This window comes from Dermacentor andersoni, chromosome 8 (assembly GCF_023375885.2).
Source record: "Dermacentor andersoni chromosome 8, qqDerAnde1_hic_scaffold, whole genome shotgun sequence".
Taxonomy (NCBI): domain Eukaryota; kingdom Metazoa; phylum Arthropoda; class Arachnida; order Ixodida; family Ixodidae; genus Dermacentor; species Dermacentor andersoni.
In genome coordinates, this window is record NC_092821.1 from 92,016,629 (window position 1) to 92,033,319 (window position 16,691).

A 16,691-nucleotide genomic window follows, 5' to 3' on the forward strand; every position below is an offset into this window, starting at 1 on the left:
TTTGCCCATTTATCAGCTGTCATTATGCTTTCATTGCTTTGTCAGCCTACTGGCAAGATGCCTTTATGAGAAGAGAGTGGTGTTTCACATGGCAAGCTTTAACACTGATTGGACCTGGTTCGATTCCAGTTTGCAGCAACACATCTAAAGTTGTGTTGGCGAAACAGGCGAAACATAAGAATTGGTAGGCTTATCTACATGTTTTTTGAAACCCTTTAGTACCAAGGATGACAATTATGATTTCGATTGGAGTACACTTGGTATGAGGTGGCGACAAATAGTAACCAGCCTGCTTGTTCCAATTAGGTTTTACTATATCAATGGATCTAGCATTTTGCGTATCTTTCCTTGAACCCTTCTTTTTCACCAATACTCTAACTGTCTCTCGTTTATCTCGACTGCCGACCAGTAAATGCTTCTATTCGCTTTGAATCCAAGCGCTTCTCAAGTGTGAATGTTTCCTACAGGTATTGCCAAATCAGGCCATTGAAGCACCCCCTTATATGAGCAAAGCATTAGCGAAATATTGTAAAATACTATTATGTTTTTCACAGCATATAATTGATATGAGCAAGAAATAATAAATGACTTACATATTATTATTCTTGAAAAGAAAGCAATATAAAAAGTGAAAAAGAAAGTAATATAGAAAGTGAAACCGAAATTCGTCATCTTCGGTTTCACCGAGCATGGCGTACACTATAAATTAACCTGCAACTTTTGAACGACACTAGGTGGAGTCATGGTTCTTTCTCCAATATGTAGATGACTGTGTGGGGTCGCATGAAAACCTAAAAGTGAAAAACCCAATTTCTTTTAGAAAATTGGTGTGTCAAAAGTGTCCCCATACCTTAACAGTACTACTCTTGTTTAGTGTCCCTTTCAGAACATTTTTCAGCAAAGGCAGCTGTCCATTGTTTGATGCCTGTGTCAAACACGGTTATGCAGGCATTCAGCACACCATGGTTTCTCTACTCAAACCCAACCAACCACCATTTGGTGTTCTTTCTGCTGGAGATCTTCAACAACATCATCCAGTACCAGTTTGACGGTGAGTACGACAGCACAAAAGCCTCCGTGCAACGTGTTGTTTTTGACCATTGGTTATGTAGACCTGAGATACGCGAGGTGGCTGAAGATGCCCAGTATTCAGATTTGATATTGTTTATACAGGAAATTTTAGTAATGATAACTGCGCATTGTAGAAGGTGACAGTTGCTGGACAATCATGACGCTGCCCCTGGTTGCTCTTGCATTATAGAATACTGTTGAAAGATATATGGTTGTTGCAGAATGGCCTGTCCGAGAAATTATCATCATCAGCATCTTTATGTGCTTTATTGGACATAGGCCTCTTCCAGCGTCTCCAGTTACCCTGTCCGTAGTCAGTCAGTCGACCTGCACGTTTCCTGATCTCATCATGCCATTTAAGCCTCTCCTGTGCTCAATTGCGTGTATATTTCTATGCCGTCCATTCTGTTTCTCTAATAAACTTCAGGCTACCTGTTCCACACATTGCCTGACCAGCTGAACTCCATTTCTCACTCTTCATATAAACTAGAACATCAGCTATTTGTGTTAGGTCTCTATAATACATACTACTAATATGAGAAAGAATGCATATGCCCTAACTCCACAAATCGTTTCTTTATTTCTTCTGTTGCAATCCACAGAATAAAGTTCTGTGCATCAGTCTCATCTATAAAGTAGTTTGAACAGTTATGTTTTTGATGGCTTATTTATCAGACACAAAGATTTGAACTACTTTGTGCTGTCATGTGACATTCAAAGATTTTGCTCCCACTGGCAAGAAGGGTTAGCGTGTGTGAGCAGTGTGGCATTTTTTAGGAAATTTAATTGTTAATTACCAGCAGTACATTCTTAGAGAAACAATCTACATTCAATTTTTTTCCAAATGACACAATAAACCAAGGGTTTAAATTTTCTGTGTTGAAAATGCTGTAGCTGCTAGAACTAATGGAAAGGAGAGATGTGTTGTACTGCGTTTGAGCTAGCACAAACAATTATTTACAGAGGTTATTTTTTCTATATACTATTCCACTGTACTTGCGCTCTGTTATTTTAGACTTGATGTTCCACGTGATTTCATGTGTGTGATCAGGGTGCGCATGTCTTGTATCTCTCCCAACATCTCAAGCAACATTCTGGGCCATTACTGCAGCTTCTCAATAAAGCTAACATATCTGTATAGCTGTCACTTGATCTGTACCTTGAAGCCTGAGTCATAGAGCTTGCCATAAAAATTACTAAAGGAAACTCTTGCACTGTAATTGTTCAGCTACTGTGGGAATGATGAATAGCGTACATGGATTTGCTTTATGTTTGTGTTGTGGCTTCACATGTTCGTGTGCTGTTATTTAAAATGCTTAATCTTTCTAAGCAATCTTATTTTTCTAAATGCATGAACACAATATGTCTTTGCGAACATGCATAGTCATTGTGAATCGTTGCATTAATATAATGCAATACATTTTGTTGAGTGTGATCAGTATGTGCTGTTACAAAGCTGTTCGAAGCTGGAAGAATGAAGTTTAGACAAATATATGTACTACCTACCATTCTTATGCTGGCTGAACCGTCCTGCTTGCACCACTCGCACTCACTGGTTGCAGAGGTAGTTCTGGTAAATTTTGTAGGAAACTCTGTGGTACCAGTACTGTTCACTTATATCCTTATGGTACGTCTTTGTCCAGGCTTCCCTTTATGTTTGCTAATATATATTGACAAAAATTACTCATGAACCACTGATAAATATTTATTGAGGTGCGGGTGCTAGGTGTTAAAGACATTAAGTGTGTTTTTGTTCCTATACTAATGAAGGGAGACGTGATATGAATGCAACACTGACATGAACAGTGTTTAACCGCTTGCTTTCTTTCATCACATCAGCCTCTGCTGGTTTAGTGAGCAGCGAATGAGTGCTCGTTTAGCGATTATACATTGAAAGTCAGGGACTGAGAATGTGGCTGCGCCTTCGTGTAGCTATGATGAAACCCTTGCTCCATTGCAGGCAACTCAAACCTGGTCTACACGGTCATCCGGAAGAGACATGTGTTCCACGCACTTGCGAACCTGCCCACCGAGCAGGGCACAATCGAGCGCTCGCTGAGTAAGCGCTCCCGCAGCAAGGGCCCCACGCCCAGCATCCCGCCTACGCCCTCCGAGGAGGCCAACCCCCCACCGACGATGCCCACCGCAGAGTCCGAGACCCAGCCGCCGGAGGAGGTGCCGCCTTCGTCCAACCTCAATGCCACTCTAGCGGCCACGCCACGTATGGAGTCCAAGCTTGAGCTTTCTCGTGTGCTTCTTAGCGTAGTGGAAAACGGCTCTGTGACGACCCTGTTCACTCCTTTGTGTATACAGTTGAACCTTGTTAAGGCCAGTCTACGTGGAGAAAAAAACTGCCGTCAAGCGCCGAATTTCGCCCAGTGGTGTACGCCCGCTGCCAACTTGGCGCAGCCCAAAATGAAGTTGGCTTGCCAACCTGCGAGGCGCACTCGCCAGGTGTCGCGGGGAGCGATTGCCCTCAAACTTCTCGCAAAGCACATAAAAAGAGTAGTAATTGCTTGTAAATGCATGTATAAATTTTTTTTCAAGTTTCTTGGCAATTCAGAACAAATAATATAATGAAAGCCCTTTTTAGAACTTTTGGTTCTACAAAAACACATTCCTTGAGTCTGGCAACACTGACAGCTATGCAGAAAAGACGCGTCGGCATCTGGCTCTTTTTCGCTCCCTATAGTCAAGCCAGCAGGCAATTGGCGTCATGCTGCTGCGTCTATTTCTGTGGCGCGAAGTTAGTCTTGAAAGTTTGCTCCATGTAGCCCGCTCTTTGCTAGAGGCATGGAAATAGTGATTTTTGAGACAGAATTTAATACGAACTGAATAATGGCAGGACTGAATCAAATCGAACATGAAAAACTTCTTTTATAACGAGAAATGGGACAGCAGAATGGGAAGAACACAAATACAAGCGCATACTCTTGACTCGCCCTTTGTCAAAGCAAGAACCAAGCACTTCTTGCTTAGAAAGCATTGCATGTACTTGTAGGGCTGTGTTCTTTTATCAAGATTGTAGAAAGAAATCTTGCGTCTTTTTTGGATTGTTCATGCTTTTTCAACATGCACTTTTCTATGTGAACTACCAACTAACTGAAGCTGCAGCCCTTCTAACTTGGAATTTTTAATCCCTTCTAAGTTGAAAGGCTGTGCACTCATTCAATAAGTATGATAGGGGGCAGTGCGCAGAAGCGAGAGCAACGCACCAGACGTACGCTAAACATCGCTCGTTTAACGATGTACTGGTCGCCAAGTTTTAAGTGATTGCACATTACGAGGAAGCCATCTTTGACACTTTCTGAAAGGGCGTATTTCCGTCACACTGGCGATAAATTAAAACAGTGATGAACTACTTGCATCCTAAGAACTGTAGTCAATGACAAACGAAGAACACGGCAACAAGAGTCCGTCAAAGGGTACAGCTATGTGTGCATAGAGAATCGCCGCATCTGTAGTCCACCTCTCCTTCCACGTCTTTTGTATCCATGTTTCTACCTTAGCTTTCTAAGGTTGGACACTTCCATGCCACAAAACACCTCACCCTGCCAGAGGAGGTGTACAGGAGGTATACGTGATAGGTCTGTAAAGGGAGATCTTGACATTGGCATTGATAAAAGGGGGGGGGGGGAGGCGTTGGCGAGGAGGTATCTTGTGCACGAGGCCAGTGCAATGGTTCTAATCCACTTCATTTCATTTCTTACCTTTCTTTGTGTGTGTCGGCTGTTGCACTTAAAAAAAGATCCATTGCAATGAACATGAATCAAATAGCCCGTCCCAACATCCTGCTCCTTCTAATCTACATTTCAAATGACCTGTCTGTGCAGTGTAAAATTGCAATCATGTAAATAACATAAAGACACTTTGTCTTCTGTTAAATGACTGTGACCATTTGTTATACACCAGCAGTGGTTATGAAAAGGCCCACCAGCATTTTTTTTTACATTCTTATTCTCCTATTGACGAAAGGGAATAGTGTTTTGCTTTTACTGAGATAAAACTCATTAGCTTCCCTTAGCAACGGAACACACAGAAGAAAAAAGTACTACTTCCTACTAATTCTTTTATTTCTAACTTATAAGCTTATATATACTCAAGAAAAATAGAACAGGTTGTCTGCAGTAGTTTTGAAAAGTGTGCAATTTTGTACAGAAACCATGACCAGTGCATTGTTGAGGCCGCTGAAATGCCATGTGACTGTAGAGCTTGTGTTAGCATGCCCTGTTTCCCAGACCTGCAAAGAAGTTCCATTCTCAAGTTCTTTGCAAGCTAATGATTGTGTGTGGTATTTTCTTGGCAATAGGTGACTGGTGCTTTAGTTTCCTCGGTAAAAGTGATTGTCCTATTTTTTCTAAGTGTGTAAGGTTGAATGTCTGTCCGTGGGTTTCGTTCGCTCATTCATAAATTTTTTATTTCCTTTGTACATGAAAAAAATGCATACAAAATGTTTAGGCCCATAGCTAATGGCTAGTAGAATGGCTTAAATACAACATATGGTAACAAGGAGCAGGCAAATTTGCAAATAGTGGTATTAAGCACGAGACATTGGTTTAAAGGTCACAGATTTCAATTATGTCGAAAAAAAAAAATAACAGCAATACATGAAAACTGCAATATATTTCACAAAAAATCAAATAATGCCAATTTACTATCAAAATTGCAAAAAAGAAAGCTTAACAATGAGACCAAAAGAATAGAATACTAAGCAAGTACAAAGCTCAAGACAAGCTCGAACTTACATAAAGTGCCAATACACAAGAACTTGGTAGTGTTCTGTCTCGTGTGTAATGTTCCGCTAGAAAATTAATCAAATTAATTGTACCGACTAGCCTGAGCTGTTAAACTACTAACCAAACGAATTGCGCTTTTCATTGCTGCATTAATGAAGTGTGTTAGTTACTCAGCAATATGTGTTACACTGTGCAGGCCTAGAAAAAATGACTGAGCCGGCGCATCCAGCATCCTCGCCCACAGGCAGCACAGCCGCAAGTCCCGTGGAGAAGTCGCCGCCTCGGGTGAGTGAGCCTTGCCCGACCTGCCAAACCCTCTGCTTTTCTCCTGTAGGCCCCACATTACATTCTAGCTGCAAGTCTACTTTAGCTGCAAACCGAGTCCAAAATTTCATGCCATAAGTTTCTTTGGAACAAATAACTATCCACTCTAAAGAACGGTGTTCGGTTTGAAATTTCAGCTCTTTCCGCGGTGTGTAGCGACACAATACTTAGCAGACACGATCGTTATCACGTATCGTATGCACGACACTTGTGGACTCGATATGACCAGACCTGGTGAGGGGCCTTTTAAGGGGAGTCCCAAGATGGCTTTAGTGCAGCGATAAAGGCCAGCGGTCAATGGCATGGTCGATATCAAGTGTAAATCCAACGCAGTGTGTGTCGGAGCCTCGAATTCGCTTTGAAATGCAAATAACAAATGATTATAATACAGTAAACTCTCAGTTGTACGAACGTCGGTTTATCGAATATTTCAGAATAACGAACTTTTTAAAAATCCCCGGCAGTTTTCTTATAGATTCTATACAAAAATGTTTCACTTAAACAAATTTTGGAACAGTCAATATTTCAGTTTAACGAACTCGCTCAAAGGAGCAAGGCTTATTTTTACAATCAGTTCAACGAAGTTTTGCGCATTGCACTGCAGGCGCAACCGATGCGCGCCCTCATCAAACCGGCGCTCCAGCGGCAATGTAACATCGCTGGCGCTACAGTGCCCCTGGGGCAAAGCGTCGGCGCGGAGAACGAACGGCAACGAGGCATGACCTCCGAGATTGGCCGCACAAAACGAGCAAGCATGTTGTAGCTGAGGTTGTAGGGTACATGGGGGGGGGGGGGGGGGGGGGGGAGTTGAGAGACTTTGTGTCTCAACAGCAAGCTGTGCCAGAAGAAGTGTACAAAAACATTGACTCTTTGGACAGTTTTGTTACTTCCTGTGCTTTAAAAGTGCAAGTGCAGAAGAAGATTACAGATTTCTTTCTAAGTGAGAAGGGCAGCATTATAACTGTTATGAACCTTGTACTTGATGATATGTATGAATTCCATTTCGCACATTTCTAACACTGTGGATGCCATGTCTTTTGCTCCATGAATTGCACTTCAAACTTTTGACTCTGTATGCCATGTCTTATGTTGGTCTAGTGCATATTCAGTTTAGTGAACTTTCAGTTGAGTGAACTATTTCCTTCGGTGCCTTGAAGTTCACTTAATTGAGAGTTCACTGTATAAAGGTTACCTTGCATAATGTTATTCAGGAGACAAAAAAACCTTTATGTGCATTCTTTCTTGAACAATGATCTCTAATTTTTGTTTCTCACGTTGCATTATACTGGCTCCACGTTGGAGGTCAGCTAGGAGTTTGTACGGCTGCAATGGTGAAAGCTGACTGTGTGTTGCTGCCTGCATAAGAGCCGTCACTAAGAACAGCCAGCCACAGCTGCGCTTGAACACAGCAGCAAAGAGAGCCATATTAGTACGTCCAGAGAGTGCGAGAACTTGGTTATATAGCTTCGGTGTCTTGGGTGTATCAGTTGTCAGATTGGCATACATCTGTGCTTCGTTAATGTTTACTCTATACATATTCATTGTTATCCCTCCCTGTCCTCTGTAATGTGTTCATGCTTTTTAGTATATGAAGTAAATGAATAATTTAAAGAAAGCATAGGAACTCACTGGTAAATACACCGCTGTCCAACTCAAAGAGAACCAATGTGAATTTTCCAGCCAGTTATGTTTGCTCATTTCTGTGACACCACGACGGAGGCACACTTTTTTCAAATAACGGCATTTCTCGGGAACTAAATTTTTGAGCACGAAGGCGCAGACAGATGCAGTGAGGTTTCGAGGCAGAGCTTGTACGGAATTCTCGGGTTGCCACGGAGTGTCGGTGGATGTGTGCCTAGCAGAGAAACCGAAAGAAGAGTTTATTTTTAAAAAGGCAGGGAGTATGGCGTGAGCTTGTGCACTGTAGCCTGCTACCCTGCGCTAGGGAAGGGAACAAGCAGACCCAAAGAAACGTGGAAAATGATGACGGCAACGACAAAAATAGTGCTGCGACGAACGCTAGTCATCAACACAGCAACATCACTTGTAGTCTAGAGTCCAGTCATCTGTTGTGAGAAAGTTGTATCATGGCCCGTACTGTTTATGTAGGGCTTAGCAGAGTGGAGTGCACACTAGATAAAATGCGTGGCTACTGCTCGATAGGCTCAAAATGAAAAAAAATCCGACCCATTAGGGTAGCCCTGTGGCTAAGGAATTTCGATGCTGAGCACAGTCAGTGGTTCGGTTCCCAGCCACGGCGGCTGCGTTTCGATGGGGGCGAAATGGAGCACTCGTGTGCATGCTAAAGAACGCATTAAAGAACCTCGGGTGGCCAGAATTAATCTGGAGCCACTATAGCCTGGCTCATAATCAGATCGTGATTCTGGCGCATAATGCTCGAATTTATTTCATTCAAAGACATGTTCCAGTGCATAAGAAAAATGAAGAAAGGTGCAGAGACAAAAGGACGGTAGAAAAGGTAAACCTGCACTCTACCTTTTCTGTCGTCCTTTTGTCTCTGCACCACTTTTCGTTCTTCTTATCTGCACTGGTACATGTCTGTGGGCCAGCTAGCATAACTCCTTGCCTTTAATTAATTCATTCATTAGAAGCAAGAATCTGCAGAAGTCACGAGCAGGATGCCTCTGCTCTGTTGCAGATGGACGTCACTCATCATGCAGTGAGACGGAGGTGCCACCAACTTCTTTGTTATCGACATTCTTATGCAGAGCGTTTCCAAGGGTGGCGGTGGAGGAGGGCTGGTGCGTGCTGGGAGCAACGACGAGGAATGGCGCGGCCCGACGCCCGAGTGGGTGGCATCGTGGAAGCAGAAGCTTCCCCTGCAGACCATCATGCGCCTGCTACAAGTTCTGGTGCCCCAGGTCGAGAAGATCTGCATCGACAAGTGAGTGCTTCCATCTCTGTGCGCATGCCTGCATTCTTCTATTTCTAGAAGCAAAAGAAGTTTGATGAATGTCGACATTAATACAATTAGCACAAATTAAGTGTAGCGACACACCACATTGACACTGCAGACTCGAAGTGACTATCTCACTGCCAACCACAATGCCAAGTGATACCCGCACACAATGTATCATTTTGTAATCACTGCACCCCAGTTGAGACTTGATAGCATCCCTAGTATTCTAGCTACAATGTTATTGCAGCGGCTCTTCACAGCAGCACTTCACATGGAGGTGTCTGTTGTTGATGAGTCACTATCGATTTAATATATTTAAGGCTACATACCCCTTGTGCTACCTTGCCACATCCATCTGCGTTTCCTCTCTTCTATTTCTCTCTCTCTTGCCCCATCCATTCTGGGTGGTTGACCGAGAATGGGCACATACCAATATCACATACACAGTGTCTAAGTCTGCACCCAGTGACCCAAGTTGCGCCCTTGGCCAGACAGCTACAAGTTGTCTGTTCGGCCACATACCCAATGGCCCGTGTTGTAAGCTCAGCAAGACAACACCCAGTGCATAGTCGTCCAAGCTAGTAGACAACTTTGGTCACTTAATGAAAGAGGTTCGATACAAATGGACAAATCAAAAGGTGGGCAAAATTTCCAAACTATGCTTATCGCATTAATAGGAGCAGCCGCACCCTTTCGTGCGAGATAGGTGTCTGCCGGAGGAGGGTACAGTTTAACCCACTTATAACGAATGCAATAAATATGTCAAATACAGTCGACTTCTGTTGATGCGATCCTGACAGGACCGATTAAATTGATCGAATTAAACGGCGGGTCGAATTAAACAAGATGTAGAAGAAAGGCGTAAAAGCACTGCTGATTCTTTTGGCAGTAGTTGCTCGTTTCTGTCGCTCCCGAAAATCAAACGCGCGCTCGCTTTCTATGCATCCAAAGTATGAATAAACTTAGAAATGTCATTAAACTTACTAAATAAAGTAGAAATGTTATGTGCCCCGATTTTTTATGCGAAAAAAGAAGTGCGGGCAAGGGTCGAACATGTGTTGCACAGTAGCGGCCGTTTTCCTGAAGTCAGCTTCGCTGCACAGATTTGTAGTCAGCTTTTCCGCAAAACAATAGTGTTATGTGGCAGAGCATACGAATGCCCCAAAGGCAGTTTCCGGCTCTTATTTTCTTGAAAAAGAAAAAGAAAAGGCGCACGTTAGAATTGTGTAAATATTGTAATAAGACTTTTTGAGCATCTGTGGTTGCTTACATATCTTCCTAGCGCAGGCCGAAAATAGCCATTTTCGACATGAGATCACATGTGTTCAACTCATTCACTGTGCCTTAAGCTCTGTAGAGACAGACCCTGCCGTTAAAGGGGTTGCTGATGGATTCACCATAGGGCCAGGCGCGTGAATGCTGACTGGTCTAGCTCAAATTATCTGGCAAAGGCCAATTTTAGGATTGAAATAACCCACCGTGGTTGCTCAGTGGCTATGGTGTTGGGCTACTCAGCACAAGGTCGCAGGATCGAATCCCAGCCACGGCGGCCGCCTTTCGATGGGGGCGAAATGCGATAACACCCGTGTGCTTAGATTTAGGTGAACGTTAAAGAACCCCAGGTGGTCTAAATTTCCGGAGTCCTCCACTACGGCGTGCCTCATAATCAGCAAGTCGTTCTGGCACGTAAAACCCCATAATTTAATTTTTTTTAGGATTGAAATAACAAAAGTTTAGGCCCATGCCAGGTCCTGGCATGGGTGCCAGCCAGGACCCTCGGTCGGGATCGAATAAATTAAAAAATCTAATTAACTTTTGTCGAGCTAATGTAAGTCTGTTGTATCAGTAGTTGGTAACAACTGGACTTGCCTTTTATGTTGTTTTTGCACTTACCAATGAGTGTCCATTTATTCACAAGCACATAAGACTGAAACACGTACACACAGTGCATGCACGCATGGGTGCATGCACACACACATTTTTTAGAAACATTTGCTAAAACAGCATTTTTACTTGTATACTCCCGATAGGCAAGAAAAGCATAGGGATCTTGACAGCAGGGGCAGATTCGTAGTAGCCTTCAGTGAGGAGGGCCTCCATCAAAGCATACAGAGAGCAGGGGAATGGGTAGGGTTCTCTTTGCGTGCTAAATACTCTTAGCCGGCATGCCTTGGGGGAAGTCCGGGGCCCCCAGGCCCCCTTCTTTGGATCTGCCTGCGCTTGACAGTTTGTTTCACGGCCTTAAGTCCTGCATGTGCCCAAGATTTGAGAGTGGAGATCTTAAATCCTTGTTCTTGTCTTTGACACAAAAAACACGCTTATGAGTCCTCTGTATGCGCCCAGAACAGTTACAAGAATAGCTGCAGTACTTGATAAAACCCTTATGCATCCTTCAGTACCTTGCACTAAACCTGTAATGATGCATCTCTGCACTAACTTAGAGGGCTGATTTGTTAACTGTGAACTCCTCCGCTTCTTCAAGTTAGCATGTGTTAGCAACTTGGGTGGTGACTGATGGCTTATTTTGACTATGACTATACCCCTACATTGCTTCAAATTAGATTAGAGCCTGAAGTTGCTATCACTGTAAAAGGGACCTGCTGTTTCAAGCCTGTATGCAAGTGACACCCCCCCCCCCCCCCCTACGCCTCCCTTCTGACCACTGGGTGTTGCATTGTGCAGAGGCCTGACAGATGAGAGTGAGATCCTGAAGTTCCTGCAGCATGGAACACTGGTTGGACTACTGCCTGTGCCACATCCGATCCTGATCCGCAAGTACCAGTCCAATGCAGGCACCACCATGTGGTTCCGGACCTACATGTGGGGACTCATCTATCTTAGGTGTGCACTCACCTTCTGCTTGCTCTCACCTTCTTTGCAGTACATGTTCCCTGGTTGAAATACAGTTAAATCTCGATATAATGAAGTCGGCAAAATAGGCAATTTGCTTCTGTATAAGGAAATTTTATTGTAGCGAATTTCAATCCTTTGTGGCAATAAATACAGTCACAAATAGATTTTTCTTACATGGAAGGGGCCGCAAGATTTTCTTAATTATCAGGCAATTGTAAAAACCAAATTTGAATGGCAAAAAATATCGTTTTCTTGAAAGTAGTAGATGCCAATGAAAAATAGGGATTCATGCCGTGTTGATATCTGCACAATGGTGGCATGAAGTGAGGTCAGCCACGCTATCATGTCCACTCCGTCTCGATGGCGTCGCCCGGAGCGGGACGACGCTATCGTGAAAAGTGCTGACAGCAGGGAGCGAATGCTTCGTCTGCCTCTCGCTTCAACGCATCTACGAAACTCAAGATTGTGCAACCTCCAGCACTAAAAGCTTGTGAAGACAGAGCATGATGCCGCATTACCTCTCAGCTCATCCAGTCTTTGCGCACGTGGCAGATGACCTCTTAAAACAGGCCGAGCGGGCCGCATATGCCAGCCAGGCTGACAGCCACGCTCAGCCACGCGAGAAAAGGAGACACCCGCCAACCTGCCCCCTCTCCCCTCCTTTCCCCTTTCTCACGCAGAAAGCCGGCACTTATCAAGCAACCATACTTCTCAACTCACCCGCACAATCACAATAGGATCTTATCACAGTTGGACATCATATGGAACATGACGGTGCTCCGCCTGGGCGGTCGCTCTCAATCAAACGGCACGTGATTTGAGAGGTGTTCTCAAGCAGCCGCATGTAATTCAACCATTTGAACATCTGCGTCCATAGAATTTCCTATTTATTGTATCAGAATTGCTTCGTGGCAGCAGTGAAATTCTGTTGTATTGAAATCAGGTATAAAACACTCTTCTTTATATTGAGGTTTGAAATCCATGGTGTTCTATGGACAAGAAGTTATGAAAAGATAAGTATGTCATTATATCGAGAATATTGTTGTATTGAAGTTTGTTAAATCGAGGTTTAAATGTACCAGGATAGACCAACAAAGGCTATTTTTCTGTGGGCATGAATCCATATAATGACTCTACTCTGCTTTTATATAGTCATCCTCTAAGTCATAATACAGTTGACTTCAGTTACTCTTATATTAAGAAAATCTTGACCAGCAAAATTGATCAAACTATTCGGCAGGCCAAATTAAGGGGCATAAGGAAAAGTGCAAACACACCACTAGCATTTTCCCCATTCTAATACCGCCCCAAATCAAATGCACACCCCAATGTTATGCACACAAGGTTTTATAACAAGAAAATGTAGTATGCCTCTGAGTCTGGAAATCGCAAATAAAATTAAACCTGTGGAGTTCACATTTACGGAATGGCAATTTACGTACACTTCATGTACATCGCCGTCAATCTCGAACAGCCTTTGTTTGCTCTATGCGGACTACACAAAATGTCACCCTTCGTGCAATCCACTGCGTTTGACAATCTGCATTTCTTGCACGACTCCGCAAACATCGCCTTGACTCATCACTTCGCCAGTTTGTCCTACACCGCATGCAAGCCTTCCGAGTGCCAAAAACACTTGATGCAACTCTGTTGCCGCAATATTAGTATGTAAAATAAGTATTCTTTTCTTTTTTCATAATTAAAACCTGAAAGCCGCACATCGTCGATGCCATTCTTGTTTTTCCACAACAACGACGCTGGCTGTGACGGTAGGCTGTTGCTGGTGCTGCGAACACGATTTTGGTTTATATGCATTTGCAATGCGCAGGCAATCTATGGACCACTTGGAGGGAAGGTGTACATTAAAATCGGGTAAACATGGTAATCATTCATTGCGAATTGCCGTTTTCAGATCTGAATCTGCTGAAGGTGGGCCGAAAATTTGCGTTTTTGGCAGGAGATGATGAGTCAGTGCATTTGCTACCCTGCAAATCATTGCCAAGATAGATGCTGCTGCAATCGGAATCAGAGTTAGCGTCACTATTGGGGTCAGGTGCATATGAGCTTACAAGTCAAGCTTGAATTATGCTGCAAAGGTCTACTTCAGGATAAAATAGCAAAAGCTAGGGTCCATAGGCCCATAAATATGGGCACCAGCCGGGATCTTTGGTCAATCGATCGACATTGCGCATGAATTTGACAGGTTTTTTTTAAATGCAAAAATTGCAGCTAGATGCAGAATTGTGCCGGGAAATAAGAAAGGAATTTATTTAAAATCTGATTTTCGGAACAAAGTTGTGTCAAATCATAATCGCTTATGCCAGCTTCACCTTTTTTGAAGGATGAATGCACATAAAACAAACTACTGATATAGTGACCACTTTTCTCAGAACTATTGCATTCATGCAAGTAGAATCTGGACGATACAATTATGTCTGACACAAACTTCACAACGATACGAATTTTTGAAAAGTCCCAGCCCAAGTCTAGTAACTTGCGACACACTTAATTTTAAATGTTGCAAGCCGCTTTTCGTGCCGCTGCAGATGATACGAACAGTCAATCGCCACACGATCCCCGGCAGTTGTGCCAATGTTCTGGTCGCATTTCTATTGCCAGGGTGAGCTATGGCAGTCCGCCATGACTCCAACCACCCAAAAATTTTGCTTTGTGCAGTATCATGCAACTTGTTGGTTGTTTTCAAAAACCTATTAACTTTGTCGGGAGCCAGCAATCACACATGACCCTGCCTTGCCACATCAGCAAAATTGGCAGAAGTCACTTCCATCTAAATCTGTATTCCACGCCTTCCATCGTCTTCGGTGCCCGATGACTGTTTGAAACTTGCCTACAATAGAAAGAAGCTTCACTGCTGCAAAGAAAAGTAAACAGATCTTGCGCAAATCATGTTCTTATCACCATCAACCAGCAGCTAGGATGCAGCAACGAAATAAACTTGAGATAACCCGGCAGATATTGAAATGGCGGCTTCAGAACACGCGAAACGCACAGCATGCTGCTGCCAGAATGTGCACGAGACAGGTGTACCAGTGACTCAAGTTTGTGAGGCAGTATAAACACTCCCTGCTCGCCACGTCACTTCAGTAATGAATTGCAATGGTAGTTTCCCTTTTCTCGCTCTCACTTTTGTTGCTTTTATTTCTGCACGGAGAAATACAGCATTGCAGCTGTCTGAATCTTTGATCTCTTGAGCTTACTGTGACACCAAGATGGCAGCGCTGCTTCAACAGAAAGCTATGCTTGCACGATCAGTAGTGCCGTAGTACCTCCCGAAGCCCAGTTTACTTCCCGATTTCAAAGACAACACACCCAGACCCGTGTCTCCCCTTAAGAAGTGCAGTTTACCTTCTGCTGCGTAGGTGCAAGTATTTCGCAACTATTTCGCAAGTATTTCGCCATGAAGTCTGGTTAACCTCCCTGCCTTCTGCTTTTCTCTTTCCTCCTCCCTCACCATGAGGTAAAAAAAAAGCATTAGGATTATGGGAAAAGTCAGTAAATCAGAAATTTTGAGCAAGTTCGCCATTTCACTGCCACATCTCCCCTTAATTTCCCGATTTCTTACGTTATTGATTCTTATCATCAAGATTCTGCTGTAAATAGTTTTGACTGAATGATTAAGTTGGCAAGCTGTGGCCCACCATATCACTACTAAGTACCACGTGCCGTTTTTTCTTTGCCAGAAATGTGGATCCACCCATCTGGTACGACACGGAAGTGCGGTTGTTCGAGATTCAGCGACTCTAGTCACATTTGTGGTTTGCCTCGTCGACAGCCTTGAGACCAAGAGACTTCGTGGAAGCGCAGCGCACAAACACTGGCCCGAGACTGTCCCGCATCGGTGACTATAGGACACCTGATAGGCCGACCCACAATGCACGGTGTTCTTGCGGGTGCTCGTGCCCTTGGTGTCCTCCGCGTGGCCAACCAGAGCAGTGTTCTGCTTACGCCATCTGTTTTTGGTGCTGTCAAGTGCAGACGACGCTATGGCAAACACCCATGTTCGCAAGACTGCATTCCTCAGGGCATCAAACGGGCAGCACCGGAACCAGTGGTTCATCCATGCAAGGACTTTTTCGTAGCTTTTGTTCATTGTGCAAGTCGGTCTGCGTGTGTTCTAGATCATTGTACTACATACTGCAGACCGGTGAGAAGCTTCTGCGATCTTCAAGTCGAAGCTGGATTCACGTTTCAGCTTTCATCAACATAAATGTGGGCTGGCACTCATAGAGTCTATAGGTGGCTCTGTTCCGGCTTCACTCTTTGTGTTGGGATGAACTGGACAGAGGTTTCTTGTCTTAAGAAGGAGCAATGCTTCTGCAAAAGATATGCAGACAAGATGAAGCAAGACAAGCAGAGCATTTTCTATATTTATGCATTTTTAGCTGTGGACTCAGCATGAAGAATGATTTGCAGACCGGATTTCTGTTGCGCAGTGAAGACGCACGGTGAGACTTCGCAGCTGAAATGGTAGACGTCGTTGAACAAACTTAATTGGGGCATGGACGAAAACGTGAAGCACCAAATGCATCTGTTGCTTTCCTTTTTTCATTGAACCACCATTTTACAATTGGCTCGCGTGCACGCAGAATAGTAAATTTCCAGCAGAGGTTCCATTGTATCGGTTCCCATTCCACCTCTTAAGTGACTATCAAATCTAACATGTGAAAGGCAACTGATGGTTTCGAAAATCGTGGATGAATGAATGAATAAAGATTTACCAAGGAATGAAGCATAAGAAAAGCAGCCAATAGAATTACATGTTTTCT

General features: G+C 43.7%; 1 protein-coding gene across 1 annotated transcript in view; it reads left to right on the plus strand.

Moving 5' to 3' along the window:
* LOC126529358 (protein HID1) overlaps positions 1 to 16,678 on the plus strand; it is a 43,542-nt gene extending 26,864 nt beyond the window's left edge. The window contains exons 14-19 of the mRNA XM_050176960.3: positions 949 to 1,051; positions 3,032 to 3,292; positions 6,004 to 6,092; positions 8,861 to 9,036; positions 11,734 to 11,892; positions 15,606 to 16,678. Coding sequence (XP_050032917.1) covers positions 949 to 1,051; positions 3,032 to 3,292; positions 6,004 to 6,092; positions 8,861 to 9,036; positions 11,734 to 11,892; positions 15,606 to 15,669 — 852 coding nt within the window. The 3' untranslated portion in view covers positions 15,670 to 16,678. The remainder of the gene's footprint in view (positions 1 to 948; positions 1,052 to 3,031; positions 3,293 to 6,003; positions 6,093 to 8,860; positions 9,037 to 11,733; positions 11,893 to 15,605) is intronic.
* Positions 16,679 to 16,691: the final 13 nt, after the last annotated feature.